The 15557-nt window shown below is 35.5% G+C and overlaps 2 protein-coding genes across 3 annotated transcripts in view; one reads left to right on the top strand and one right to left on the bottom strand.

Annotated features, from left to right (window-relative positions):
- The window catches only part of LOC145692828 (uncharacterized), an 89635-nt gene extending 86265 nt beyond the window's left edge, over positions 1–3370 (bottom strand). The window contains exon 1 of the mRNA XM_081768327.1: positions 3025–3370. The gene's annotated coding sequence lies outside the window, so the exon portion shown is untranslated. The remainder of the gene's footprint in view (positions 1–3024) is intronic.
- The window catches only part of LOC145692827 (uncharacterized), a 56775-nt gene that overhangs the window by 13009 nt on the left and 28209 nt on the right, over positions 1–15557 (top strand). For both annotated transcript variants that reach the window (XM_081768324.1, XM_081768325.1), the window contains exons 2-4: positions 4519–4699; positions 9164–9272; positions 14395–14577. In XM_081768324.1, the coding sequence (XP_081624450.1) occupies positions 4538–4699; positions 9164–9272; positions 14395–14577 (454 nt within the window). In that variant the 5' untranslated portion in view covers positions 4519–4537. The remainder of the gene's footprint in view (positions 1–4518; positions 4700–9163; positions 9273–14394; positions 14578–15557) is intronic.

The raw sequence follows: 15557 nt of genomic DNA, 5'->3' as shown, positions 1-15557 counted from the left end.
TAAACTCTTTTTCGCTGATGATTTTACCTTCCCGCCTGTTTTTAGATGCTTCTTTTTCATTTCGATAGCACTTTTTCTAGAGTGTCTGTGAGAATAGCACATCTCTTCCTTTCTCAAACTGTCAGTTTTGGAGTTCCAGCTTTTGAATAGGACCCATACATGTTCAGGAGAGAAGTCAGGTTTGTCTGGAAGACCACTTGGAAAATGAAATGAAATCTTTGAGTTTTACGTCCCACGATTATGCCGGTTAGACTAAAGGAGACGGTGATGATGAGTAATGAATGAAATGGTGGAATAAAGAAAGTGGGAGGAAACGGGAGAACCCCGAGAAAACCTACGCACACGGTGTTTGTCCACCACAAAGTTCACTTGGCGGGGGCTGGGATCGAACCCGGGACACCAAGCACCAGAGGTGAACGCTCTACCACTGAGCCACCGCGGCCCAGGAAGACCACTTGGCTCTGGTATTCGATCATCTGAAGGATTCTGCACTATTTTGTTAGATTCATTTGCAGATGAACCATGAAGCTCACTTTGACCTGCAGTCTGAAGTTCTAACTGAGGAGATGAAAGGAAACAACTACTACTAGGCACTGCAACCAATAAGCCATCACTGTTGTCCTATAATAATAATAATAATAATAATAATAATAATAATAATAATAATAATAATAATAATAATAATAATAATAATAATAATAATAATAATAATAATAATAACAATAACGACAATAATAACAACAATCATAATACTCTTTGTTTTATGACCAACAACTGTGCATATAACAATGCTTAACCGGTAAAAATGTCTATTTCAATGCCATGGGGCATGTTTCAACAGATGTTGCAAGTTACCCCATCGACATGTTTGCATGTAAAAGCTTTCCTCGCCACCACATAGCAGGTAACACGGGCAGTGTGCGAATTAGATAATCTATATTGGGGGGGATAAAATTAAGCCAAAGGACATTGTCTGAAAGTTCAAATTTCAAAATGAGACAATAAATGCCTTACCCCCATATATATATATATATATATATATATATATATATATATATATATATATATATATATATATATATATATATATATATATATATATGTGTGTGTGTGTGTGTGTGTGTGTGTGTGACATCTGTAATAAATAAGAGATTTATTAATTTAATAAATCTACCGACAATAACTATGCACATATATATTATCTGACATACACACACCCCACTAAATTCGGCTCGAGCGAAAGCCATGATCACAAGCATATGTTAATTTTTCCACTCATATTGAAAGCTTCCACTTTGCATTAATACATACAGGTTGCGAAAAGAAACCTACTTCAGTCTTGTGAAAACCACTAAAATTATCAGTTAAACCGGACATTTTTTTAAAAAGAAAATCTAGATATTAGCCTATCAAATAAGAAATGGATTGTTGCTGGTCCCGATTTCTCACATCAAGGTCAAATCGAAGGCCAAATATTTAAAATCTCTCAATTCAAATTTGGAGCTTGTGCTTCTACTTCCCGCTAAAGCTGTGCTCATCACGACTTTTTTTTTCTCCAAATATCGATTCCGTGATTGGCACGGAAAGTCAACACTTAAAAATTACTTTACTGTCAGGTTGAAGATGAGTTGATTCACTATGGGCTACGTTATTCAAATAAAGTAAAACATTACACTGAAGTTTTTCAGACAACATTAATTGCGTGGACAGCAAACTGTACAGCGAAAAGATGAAAAAATGAAGGGTTAACTTTTAAAATACCCGCTCCAGTTGAAATGCTTATACAGACACGGAAAATGACAGACATGGAAATAACAAATGCTGAAACAAATCTTGAATTATTCGCTTATTCACCTAAAAATCACCTTCACTAACACGTCTGCTCCCTAGGAGCGTATCCCCCAGCGTGTACGTTAACATATACTTACGAGAGAATACCTATATCTCAGATTTTGAGTACAGTTTCAAAAGTTCATTTCCGTAAACTGTAAAAGAAGTGATTACTATGCTAATTATCACAAATTAAATGCAACTTTTGAGTTGCATACACACAACCTACTGGGGAATGAAGACCATGTGCTAACAAAGAGTACACTGGAAAATGAAATAATATGTTATAACAAAAATTAAAATAAGATGATAATCGATACAAATATAGAGGATGAATATGACATATCCGAACTTCGCCAAGTATGGTAGAAGAAGCTATTTGTTTACTTCTTCTTGGCCAACCGCTAAGAACATTTATAAATCTATATGTGGTTTTGTTGTACGCAATTAGTACATTCAAATTCACAAACGATGACGAACTGAAGGATACGAAGGTACAGTTGCAAGTAACAACCGTAGTCATAATAATATAGTTCTACTAAACAACGTTGAAAATAGTGGGTAATTAGGTGGTAAGTAGAAATGACCAAAACTGAACAGTTTACATCGATCATTTCGAAATACAGCTAGAAGATTAAATTTACAACTAAAATCAGTGAAATTTGGAGTTATACTAAGCATAGTTTGAGGGGGAAAGCGAGCATCCCCGGTGGGGATACTTCAGCTGACTTCTTTGGGGGGGAACAAAATGTGATTGAGGGGGAAAATCCCCCTCATCCCCCCCGGTAATTCGCACCCTGAACACGGGAACAGAAATATAATGTAATTGTACTTCAACTGCTATACTATTTGCGTACTACAATGTTACTTACTCTTGTTACATATGTGTAATGTGTAGTAAAGAAAGACAAAAGTTTTTTTTTTTTTTTTTAAATACTTACTCCTACAAAAAACAAACTTTTACCCGCAACGTCTACAGCATCTTTCAACCTCCATTGTTGAACTGACCACGAGAGACCTTTTCCGTTTCGTGTTCAAACAGGCCACAATGCAACACAGTGGAGCCAACCCTAAAGCAGAAAAAACACTGTTGCAACGTGCCTCACCTTCCCCTACTGCTTAGCACGAAATCCAGAACATTTGCGTGTTACGTTACTACTTTCGCTATTATCATTACAAAATAGTGTGAATTACCTTGGTTTCACTTTCGACAAACATCTCTCTTGGGACGCCCACCTCTCCAATTTACAAGCTAATATTCGATGTCGGATCAACTATTATCCAGTTTGGAAGGCACTAACTGGGGTCTTAACTTCAAACTTATTCTTTATACATATAAAGGTTTTGTTCGTTCTGCTCTTACGCATGAACATGTCGCCTGGTTATCGGCTTCACAGAAATTGTATGATAAACTACAAGTCTTGGAACGCCATGCTTATTCTTTACGGACACCAGTACAAGAAGTCTACCGTCGCACATTTATGCCAACATTCCTATCACATCTGCACAGTCTTCGTTCATTACATATAACACCGCACAACAGATGCTCATCCGATTGTCTATCAACTGTTAAGACTCCAGCTGTACACGTTACGCATATTCCCCGTTAGATCATCTTCTTGCTATCCATTAACTTCCTCAGGCTACCGTTCTCTATAAGTCCCGTTACCATATACAGGGTGTTTCAAAACAACACCAACAACGTTTGGAAGGTGATTCCTGACACCAAGATAAGACAAAAAGTATAGACCAACTTGGGTGCACAAATGCTTCCTTTCGGAGTTATAGGCTGCCGAAATCATTAAAAATTGAAGTTTAAAGGTCCATAGCACCAAAACTATGGGACCTACCATAATCGGGTCAAGACTTCACTTAGGAACTACTATGTGTCTTATCCAAATATCCATGTTTCAGAATTCTGCGGTACTTCTGCAACATTTTTTTAGAGGTAGTTGGTGAGTACTTTAAATTATATGTCCTTAGCCAAACTCCCACTATAAAAACTGTTGTGGAAGTACCGCAGGATTTTGAAACATGGATTTTCAAACTCCAAAAGCAAGCATTTGTGCACCCAGGTTGGTCTATACTTTTTGTCTTATCTTGGTGTCAGGAATCACCTCCCAAATGTTGTCGGTGTTGTTTCGAAACACCCTTTATATTGTCACCACACATTCATCCATTGTGCACAATTTCATCAATGCCTTCTTTGTTTTCTAACTGGGCTCTCAGTGTCTGAACCCACTCTGAGTAGCCCCAAAGCAGAAGATTAATACCGTCGTCTCAACTAATACATTTATCCTTGTGTTCTGTTACCTACACTTCATTTCATCGTTATAGGCCATTCACAGGTCACTTTTTTCCTGTATATTAACCAGATAAGTACATCAATAAATAAATAATCCTGATATCCATCTTCCAATGAAACTTCCAAAAATGGATGATCATAGCCCCAGAGAAGGTGTTACCTTCTACCGCCCCTTCACCTACGCATAGGAATGAAATGGTACTTTTAAAAAAATCCGTACAGATTCTCATAGCGTGGCGTAGAGATATAACAACTTTAACAAAATGAGACGATCCATGGATTGGGAAATACTTGTCTAATATACACTTTCTACAGAATTTAAATTGTTTTTATTTTTAAAATAATGCTATTTATATTTTTTATATTGTATTGTATTTTCACAGCACGATTTCCAAAATTAATATGTCGATACTCATGAATTTATTTCTGGTGCTGCTTCCTCATCTGTTAATATGGACTACTTTTACGAAGGCAGATGATATTCATGTATTTCCACAAAGACGTCAGTGGAAAGAAGCCTTTAAACAATGCAGACAGCGAAATTCATTCATTATAGGAAGACAGGTAAGCTACATATAAAATAAAAGAGAAAAGGTATTTGTTAAACTGGATTCTTTTTGTTGTAAATTATTTAGGTAAAAATTTAAAATTAGTGTGATATTAATACTCGTGTTATAATTATTACAGAATTTGGTTTGGTTAGTCTTTCCGTGGTCCGTTCTCACCAATATATTCAAATCGGAAGTAGTAGAAATCAGGCCCACAACCAGCCACAGAGGTTGGGGGGCCATGGATATGTTAGGGGGGTTAAGTCATTAAAAATTCTCTTACACATATCTAAATTGTCTTTTGTGTTGAGGTCTGGAGGGGCCAAAAGTTTAGGGGAGCAGACCTCCCTAGCCCCCATCTGGTTGCGGGTCTGGTAGAAATCAACAATTGCCGGTTTTAAAGTTATTATTACAGAGCAGCCAGGTGTAATAGCCAGTCTGACTCGTTAGTGAAAATTAATTTCTTACGTAATTTCTTAAATTGAGCTAAAAGTGTTTCTTGGATAATTGGTGTTCTTGAAAATATCCTCTGAGTTGGAACATCCAGTGTAGAGTGCAAGAGCGTCCACTTTGTGGTTTCCAAGGGGGGGGGGGAGTGTAAGAGACATTTCAAATATAGTTTCAAATTTTGCTGTAACTAATGTAAAAATTCTATTGGTTTTCGATATTACGAAGTACGATTTCCTCTAGGGGAAGCAATCGCCCCACCTTGCACCCCTGATGAGCGCCCTTGGTAGAGTGTGCCATGGAACATTGGCAGACTGGTCAAATGTTCCACTAAAATGTTAAATAAATAGATTTTTCTACTTTTCTTTAATACACCGTGTAAGTAAACATTTTGGTTGCCATTATAACAGTCTTTATGTTCCGGTGATATTAGTGTGCGACAAACGATTTTATAAATTGAATATTGCTATTCAATTCTTGTGAAAATGTTGTACATTGTCTCGTATGGCCCTCGACGCTAGTAAGTCCTCTGTGGTTGGTCCATTCTCTGTTCCAATTTGCACATGCCTGATACAGAATAAAAACGGTAATATGATAGATAGTGAGTAGCGGATTTCTGCAATCAATTAAGCAAGCGAAGAATACATTTTATCCACATCCTGAACTCTTTACTAAAACCGGAAGTGGTAACAATTTACTGCAGTTTACGGTTTCTATATTGATCTACGTAGAGCAAAAACGAGAAGAGAGAAAGCGAGAAGCTACTTTCCGGAATTGATTTAGCGTTCTACAAATACATACCATTCAAGCCAAAAATGGCTGAAATCAACTACAGTAGGACGTCGATAGTCCGAACGTCAAAAATCCGAACGCGGTCCCTAGATTTTTTTTTTCATTTTGTCTTAGTGCTAGCAATAAACAAACAATAGGGTTGTCCGTCGGTGCTGTGTGAAGTCAGTGTTTTTACAAAAAAGCTCATTCATATCTAATTGTTTTTTCATACATATTTTTATTTTCCCATATTCCTATACAAGTTAAGTTTAAGTGTGAGTTACAAGAACAGTGTAATTTAGTATACGAGCAGGTTCTTCAGAAACATTAAATGTAAGTAGCCTTACGTATGGTATTTTAATTACTGTATGTAGTGTATAACCACTGTATCGATAAAAGAGCATACCGTACAGTATATTTAAGCCTAAATGGCATTTTCTTGGTCATTTTCGAAAATCCGAACTACCTGTGGTACCAATTAGTTCGGATTTTCGACTTGCTACTGTACTTTCGGTTTTAATGTTGTACACAATAGAATAAAATCTGTAATAGATAGCTTGAAGCAGTTTCCTGGGATCGGTTTAATGTTCTTCATATAGTTACTATTTTCTTCACTCACCTTTTATTCAAATCGGAAATGGAAGAAATCAATCACTTCTGGTTTTAAAGTTGATTGCTATAGAGTAGAAACAGGAGTGTCATTTCAGATTTTGCTCGGGGGGAGGGGCAAAACTCCTCGATATAAGTAAAATTTCGCGTTTTTCACTCATTTACTACTACTCTATTGATAAAATCTATATAAATCTCAAACTCAGGGGGGGCAAATGCCCCTCCCTGCCCCCCTTAAATGACGCCCCTGAGTAGAAACGGTACTAGATAGCGATAAGCGGTTTCTGCTATCAATTAGCCATCCCAAGAATATACCCTATTTTTCCAGTTTAATTTCTTTACTGAAACAATTTCCAGTTTCAATATTAAGAAAATATCACCATATACAAAACAAACTTCTTCCCGTGGAGTACACGTGACAGTGTACCCTAAGCACAGTATTATGATTATAGTAGATTTCAAGATGTCAAACGTGGGACATCCTGAACATCCAATATAATTGCCTCAGTAGGATGTATGACCACCTCAATCGACCACCAAAAGGAGCTGTTCGGACTGATAGCGATTGTAGAGATAGTAATAATTGTATGGGGTACGTCACACTAGATGTACACAGTAAAATATGGCAATGTATAAATCCACCACAATGACTCCATATTACCCGAGCTGTTGAATTTTTATGTAATAAACATATCGTCGTCGGCAATTCAAAACCTGCTATGTGCATTTTTATAAATTTTTCAGGAGAAACGAAAAACAGTATCCTGGTTAGATTTTTCGCTTTATAAAAGTGATGTTATAAGTAATATTTGATGCTGCAAGTAACTAGATACCTTCTCAAGTAATAAAAAATTAGAGAGTCTAAAAGAATCTAAAAGCTGCACCAGATAGTACTATTATCTCGAAATGGCCGAAAATGTCACATAGCAGGTTTTGAATTGCCGATGCTATTATGAGACATGCGCTAGAAAAAGGTAAACTCAAAGTTTTCTTCAAACGTATCACATTTAGTTCTAGGTGAGCTAGAGAGGTCTGCACGGGCCGGAATTTTTAGCCCGAGCCCGGCCCGGCCCGTGAATTTACAATGTGAGGCCCGACCCGAGTCTGAAATATGTTTTAGCATTTACGCCCGAGTCCGGGCCGAGTTCGTGTTATAATCAAATGAGCCCGAAATAACCCCGAATTACAGAAACTTAATAATTAACGCAAAATTGTGTTTTTTATTTACAGTGATTACAAATTTAATTTTGAACTGATGCTTTAAACGTTCTCCAGAAAGAACGGTGCAATATATATCGTTATACAGTATATTTACAAAGTTAGGCCCTAAAAGGCCCGAGAAATATGGTTGTATATTTAAAAATGTACGGCCCCAGCCCGACCCGGGCCCGAAGTTATATATCCATTGTAGGCCCGAGCCCGTGCAGACCACTAATCTGAGCACCTCGTATTCGAGACCTGCACGGGCCGGGCCTGGCCCGAGGCCCGAAGCTCGGCCCGGCCCGGGGGCTGACTCTATTATTTCTTTGGGCCGGGCCGGGCTAGGCAGGCCGACACTGATTTCTCTTCAGGTCGGGCCGGGCTGGGGCCGACTAATTGCAATTCTTTAATAATTATTGACATTCGTTAAATGATAATTAGAATAAAGGCAAACGTTGAAGTAGTGTGCCCGTGAAAAATGTTACCAAATGAAACTTCGAAAATTTATCGGGCCCGGGCCTGGCTTGGGCCAAGAATTTTAAAAAACTTATCGGGCCGAAAATCTCCAAAACTTTTCGGGTCCGGGCTGGGCCGGGCCTAGGTACATTCAGGCTAGATTGGGCACAGGCCGAAAAATTCGGCCCGTGCAGGTCTCTACCTCGTATAACAGGGCATACATAAAGCTGATAGTCTCTCTACTGCCAAATCCGTTGTGGTATGTTGTGGTCATGGTCACTGTAATTCATTTCATGGTCGCTGCTGACTCTTAGCGGTAGAAAATGGAAACAATGCGTGGAAATTTAACTTTTAAAGTTTACCTTTCGAAGTACGTACACTCATGTCCAAAATGATTGTCGCATATCTATAACTGTCTTCTTGTAATAATATAATTTGATAATGATTTTGCAGGTTACTTTTAATACTGATACTATGTGTATAATCGGGAAATGTATATTTGTGGTAAATTTCATAGGAAAAGAATTATAAATACGAAAATTAGAATGAGTAAAACAAAATGTTGCTAAATGGACAATCGTTATATTTTCGTCTTATTATTCTTATTTACTGCTCTTTTGACATGAAATTTGCGACATACATGTCTACTAACGTTATAAGAAATACCAGGCAAATTCGTTATCAAATTATATTCCTATAACACCATATTTATAGACATGCGACAATAATTTTGGACATGAGTGTACATGTCTCATAATAACATATGATTATTAGATTCCATAGAATAAATTTATAAAATCAGGTCCATCATTTTGAATTTCCCTGTATAGTTTGTATATCATGTATACTTTTGTCTAAACCATATCATGATTGTATTATTATTATTATTATTATTAGGGTCTATTATTATTATTATTATTATTATTATTATTATTATTATTATTATTATTATTATTATTATTATTATAAATATTATTATTATTATTACTATTTGCAGGTAATGTCTGTAGTAATTACTCAGCCAAGTAAGATTCCTTCGGGTGTCTATTGGCTGGCGCTGAGAAGAACGGAAGTCGGACGTCTACAATGGATCGAACAAATTTCAGGTAGATTACGTCATTATTATCTTTACTACTATCTTAGATAAAGGAAATGTGAATTAATTTTACCATAGTAGAATAACATAGGGATATTTCTATGGTTGTAGTACATTTGGTGAAAGAGAATAAACATGTAAATATAATCTTTGGCAAGGTGCGAAATCATTTGAAAATGGTGGGGAGGAAGAAGTTCAGCGATCCACACTAATGCTTCGTGGAGCCTCCAAAAAATTGAAATATTAATGTATTATTATTATTATTATTATTATTATTATTATTATTATTATTATTAATAATAATAATAATAATAATAATAATAATAATAATAATAATAATAATAATAATAATAATAATAATAATAAATGTTCAAACTAGTCGTAATATTCATTTAACCAAAATCGGTAACTTATCTACTGCATTTAATATACACTTCGGTGCGTATGGTCCAGGGTTAGACTCGAGTGGGAGCACAGTACCCTTGTGTTTACCATTATATTGAAGACTAGCAGCGTTCACCCCGCTTCGCTGCGGTCACCCCGGAACGCAATAAACTTTGTTACTTAGATAATTTTTACTTTTTCGCTTTCAAGTGATATGATAAAAACCATAGAAGATTGCAGTAAATCTTAACATTATATCGCCTGTCATTTATGTTAACCCGCCCCGCTTCGCTGCGGTCATCCCGGAAGTTTTCGCTTTCAAGTGATATGATAAAAACCATAGTAGATTGCAGTAAATGTTAACATTATATCGCCTGTCATTTATGTTAACCCGCCGAGTGACACGGTCATGCGGGTTGCATATAAATACGTTTATTTTTATACCTATGATGAACTAACAAAGGATTTGTACGTTATGGACACTTGAATGGTCAATTATCTCAAGACACTGGTAATTAAAAATTAAAGTGATATGATAAAAACCATCTAGGGTCCAAATCCTAATAACCCCCCAAAAATAAAAGAAATTGGTTCAGCCGTATTAGCGTGATGAGGGAACAAAGGATTTGTGCGTTCTCTTTTATATATAAGATTGCATTCGCGAAAATAGCAGTACAGATATATAAGTCAGAAATAATAGTCCCTGAGAACCGATGTCCTAACCAAGCATTAGAACTACTAACTTGAAGCGCTCCACCTGGCAAGCCATAGATCCTCATGAGCTGTAGAGTCAGAGTATAGTTTTTATTATTATTTATGAAATTCTCGTTTCTTCGCTACGTACGTAGTGTTTCAGTTTGGTTGTTCAGATATACGGTCTCCTTTGTAAGTCTAAATAATACTATGTATCTATATTGTATTATTAGCAAGAATATATTATTATAATGATTTCAATACAAATACTTGATAGACAACAAAAAGCCGTGTTGCCTCAGTGCTAGAGCGCTCACCTCAGGTGCGTGGAATCATCGGCTGGATCCTAGCTCGCGCCAAATTCTGCTTGTGATATACAAACAATTGTGTGGGGGTTTTCTCGGGGTCCTCTCGCTTCCTTCCACTATCCTAATCAACCATTATAATTCATCTCATCATGACCGTCTTCCTTAGCCGTGGTGAATATTCATAGGACGTTAAACTTTAGAAAATAAAAGCACAAACACTATAATACGATTGATTTGCTGATTTAAGTTTAATGACCCTTTTCAGCAGCGAGGCTATGAAATGTGGACTTACAGTTTAAGGTGAAATCCGAACCACTGTAATCGTTCAAATTTTTGTCCTGCGGCATATGTGACTGTCGCGATACTTTTAAGTGTTGCAGCTGTAGATGACTTACTGAACACCTGGTAAAGTTCGCCTAACAAACATGCAAAGTTGTAAACAGCATTCACAACACCAAAAACTCTTTCAGAAACAAGATCAATTCGATGTGCCATGCAATGTACGCTAATTAGGCACGGGTTGACATTTTTTCTAATTTGAGCAGCAACACCTTCGTTTCTCCCAGTAAACACTGCATCCCCGTCCGAACTAAATCCAACAAGTTTTTCTTTAAGATTAAATATATCTATGCCATCTTCGGAAAATGCTTGAATAATTTTCTCTTTAAGGGATTTTTCATCGGCATTTTCTACAGGCACTAATTTATAAAAACGACAACAAGGTTTATTTTCTTCGTCCACATATGTTCATATAACAGCAAGTGCTTATCCGAAAACATGTTTGTAGATTCGTCAACTGAAATTGAAAAACAATCTGATTGAGAAATTTTACCAATTTTGCATGCAACTGGTACGCTAGAGAATAAAGGTCTTCATCTCGTCAACAACCGAAAAAGTTAAACACCTGATCCTTTTACAAATAAACTACGTTTTTTAAAACAGCATGCATTTAAAATTATTGTTTCTCTGAAATTTTTCTTTATAGACCTACTTATATTTTCCTATTAAGGTGTCCCCCCTTACAGATTTTGGTGAGGGGGAAAAGCAAGTGTAAAATTTTTGGTGGGGGGAAATCCCTCCCGTCCCCCCCGGGATTTCGCACCCTGATCTTTGGCCAATAACGTTAAATATACATGTGACTGATCGACGAGGAGATAACAGCTTGAGGATATACAGATGGTGGACAAAATAGTGGGTAAAATGGAAGTACTAATACGTTGTTCAGTGGTCTTTAGCACAAAAATCAGTGTATTATAAAAATGTAAGTCCATCGTTGTGATTAATATGATTTTAAGATATTTTTTTCAAGCAGCACAGCTCCCATCTAGGGTAGAGATTGCGGTCTGGTAGAAATCAAAACCGAATCTTATTTTCCAAACTAGGTCACAGATTCTTAAAGATGTTGCCTAGGGAAGCTGGTAGTCTTGCCGGCTGGAGAAGGTACCAAATTAATTGACAAGTTCTCTAAATCATGTTTCATGAGAACTACGAATATGAATGGAGACTTATCGTCCTGGAATATGCCATCGTTGTACTGAAATAATGTTTACACACCATTAAGTAGACGTGGTTACCCAAGACTGTTTAATACACTGTATAATAAATTGCATATAAATAACAAGAAAATATATTACAGTTTCATTTTATACATATGTAGTATTTTGTATACAATTTAAACTGTACAGTATTAAATGTACGATATTTTCTCTAGTAGTGATTAGATTATGTTAAATAATGACATTAGAACTAATGTGACAGTTATTTCTTGATTGAAGTAGTTTGCAAATCATTTTGGTTGGTTAATTTAGAGAGTGATGCTCAACCTAACTCCTATCATGACCCCCATTTTATCACATCATCTTGTCAGTAACTCCCTTATAATTTTTGGTCTGTAATATGCTTGTGTGAGATTTTTAATATACCTATTGGGGAAATCTCACGATATCCATCTATTTCTATAATAGTAGAATCTATTTCCTGTATATAGTGGATACAATAACTTCCCTAAAAGCGAATGGATTAAAACCGAATTTGGTCAGTTCATTCATACTACAAATATCGGAATCCGATCTGTCATATGTTTTCAAAATGGAGGCCGTTTGAAAATTTTAAAACTTCATAACTCCCTTAATTTTGGGTCATATGATAAAAAAAAAATAAAGTGATTTCTAATTTTGGTGAAAAAATCTGGACAATTGTTAAAAAATTATTGAGTATTTTAAACGATTTGATAATGTGCATCACGAAGATTGAACCAGACATTGGCACACTAGTGAAAAAAAAAAAAAAAAAAACATGCTCGGATATCTCATTAGCTTTCAATTTTAATTGTATTTCAATAAGCAGGTTTTGTTGCATTTGTATTTTTCTCGTATTTCAATATGCAGTTCTCATTAGTTTCATATCGTACCTTAATATTATTTTGAATTTTGTTATGATATGTATATTTTTATTTTTATATATACTATTAAGAACAACACAAAGTAGGTCTACTAAACATTTTCAACAGAGTTCTTTAAAAAATCTATTTAAACAAATCTGCACGTGTTGAAAATGTTAAGTAGACCTATTTTTTGTTGTTCTTAACAGTATGTATTAAAAAAATATGCATTTAGAACAAAATTCAAAACAATATTGGAAAATATTTTCCGGTATTAGATTCTAATTATATTTCTCTCTTTTGCTTATTTTCGTGACCCCAGGTTCAGAAACCCTGGTTTAGAGTGTAATGTCCCATTCAGCACCGAGACTATGTAAGACATAGCTACAGCTTAATAGAATCCGAAAATCACACTGGGAATCGAACTTTGGTCTTCCATGCCAAAGGTACGTATGCGAACATATGGCCACAAGGTAATTTACAAATCATGTTAGGCCTATAGTTACAATTATGTATTAATGAATATTTTCCATTGTATATACAAGCTTTGCTTTAGTAGACTTAAATTCGATTAAACTACTCGCTTAGTAAAATAATACGTTTATTATGAAAATTAAACACGTGTAGCAGTTTCCCCAACTATCCACTTGGGCTTCATCAGACATTATCTCAAGATAGTGTTATTAAGATAGCGTCTGATGAAGTCAAGTGACTAGTTGGCGAAACTGTTAGACGTTAAGAGTCTTCATCCCGGCGAAATTAAAATACCGCTAATTTTAGAGTAATTATGTGATATCTTCAAATAGATAAAACATAATTGAAATATGGAACAAGAGCGCCCTAGACAATATTATTTTGCGTGAGATACCGGTACCGTTATCACAAATCACCTAGTGGCTTTCCGTTTTCAGCTGTTTAGAAACGCGAAAATAAATACCGATATTCAAAATGGCTCGAAATCGAAAGCAGATAAGTGAGTCGGGGGATAACGGTTTCTTATGTAAAATAATATTGTCTAGGGCGCTCTTGTTCCACATTTCGATTATCTTTTATCTATTCGAAGATATCACATAATTACTGTAAAATTATCGGTATTTTAATTTCGCCGGGATGAAGACTCTTAATAATTTTTACAATAGACGTATTGTTTTGCTCAGCGAGTAGTTTTAATAGGATTTATGTATTAACGAATATTAAGCAAATTATTTATATTCATTTTAATGTTACCTAGATAAAATTTCATCTCAAATACAAACGTTATTGTACGCCAAACTTCTTCACCGTAATTTATTTTTTCAATTCTTATTTCGTTTTTAATTGTCTTTTCCTTTCTTTCTTTTTTTTTCTACTACTTTTTAAATACATAGTGGTTCTTCCTAGTCCTCCGTCAGATGCAATAAAACACCATAACCTTACATTAGAGAATAAATCATGGGATTCTTCAACACCGTGTTCAGTAGTTCGAATTCCAGACGGATTAGTAAGTCCTGTAAGCTGTTTCGAAGAATATCCAACTGTCTGTGCTCTTGGACTGCAATCGAATGTAACAAGTAAGTTTCTGGTATTTTCTTTTTATAGTATACTTATATTTTCTTGGCATGAGCTTGAACAAACCGTAGTTATATAGTAGGTCCTAGATAGATAGAATGTAATCTTAAAAGCAAAGAATATAATATGTTTCGGGAAAAGCAACAAATATTAGCGTTTAATAGAAAAAAAAAATGGCCAAAGTTGAGACATGTACACTCATGTCCAAAATTATTGTCGCATATCTATAACTGTCTTCTTGTAAGAATATAATTTGATAATGATTTTGCAGGGTAATTTTAATACTGATATTATGTGTATAATCGGGGAATGTATATTTGTGGTAAATTTCATAGGAAAAGAATTATAAATACGAAAATTAGATTGAGTAAAACAAAATGTTGCTAAATGGACAAGAAAGTTTTATTTTCGTTTTATTGTTCTTATTTACAGCTCTTTTGACAAGAAATTTGCCACATACATGTATTCACCCATTATACACACACTAACATTATAAGAAATAACGGGCGAATTCGTTATCAAATTACATTCCTACAACAACATATTTATAGATATGCGACAATAATTTTGGACATGAGTGTACGTACTAATCGATAAGTACGAGAAGTTATGAGAAAATTAGGTTACAAAGCCTGCACTGAAACGTGTATATATTATTTCATACGACTAATACAACCAACAGAGGGTTACATGCGTAGGATCGAAACTGCGTAGCATCGAAACTGCGTACGATCGAAACTGCGTACGACCGAAACTGCGTACGACCGAAACTGCGTACGATCGAAACTGCGTACGATCGAAACTGCGTACGATCGAAACTAAAACCGGCGTAGGATCGAAAACAGATAAGGTCTTATGATCGAACAATAAAAAAACAATTATTTTATAATCACAGAATATTAAGTAATAGTATTTTTTTGAAGTTATATAGGGAAAAATCGGAGTAGGATCAAAACTGTATACGACCGAAACTGCGTAGGAT

The sequence above is a fragment of the Thermobia domestica genome, chromosome 8 (assembly GCF_964235325.1).
Source record: "Thermobia domestica chromosome 8, izTheDome1.hap1.1, whole genome shotgun sequence".
In the NCBI taxonomy this organism is placed as follows: Eukaryota; Metazoa; Arthropoda; class Insecta; order Zygentoma; family Lepismatidae; genus Thermobia; species Thermobia domestica.
The sequence above is the reverse complement of the archived record's forward strand: the minus strand, read 5'-3'. Positions and strand labels throughout refer to the sequence as shown.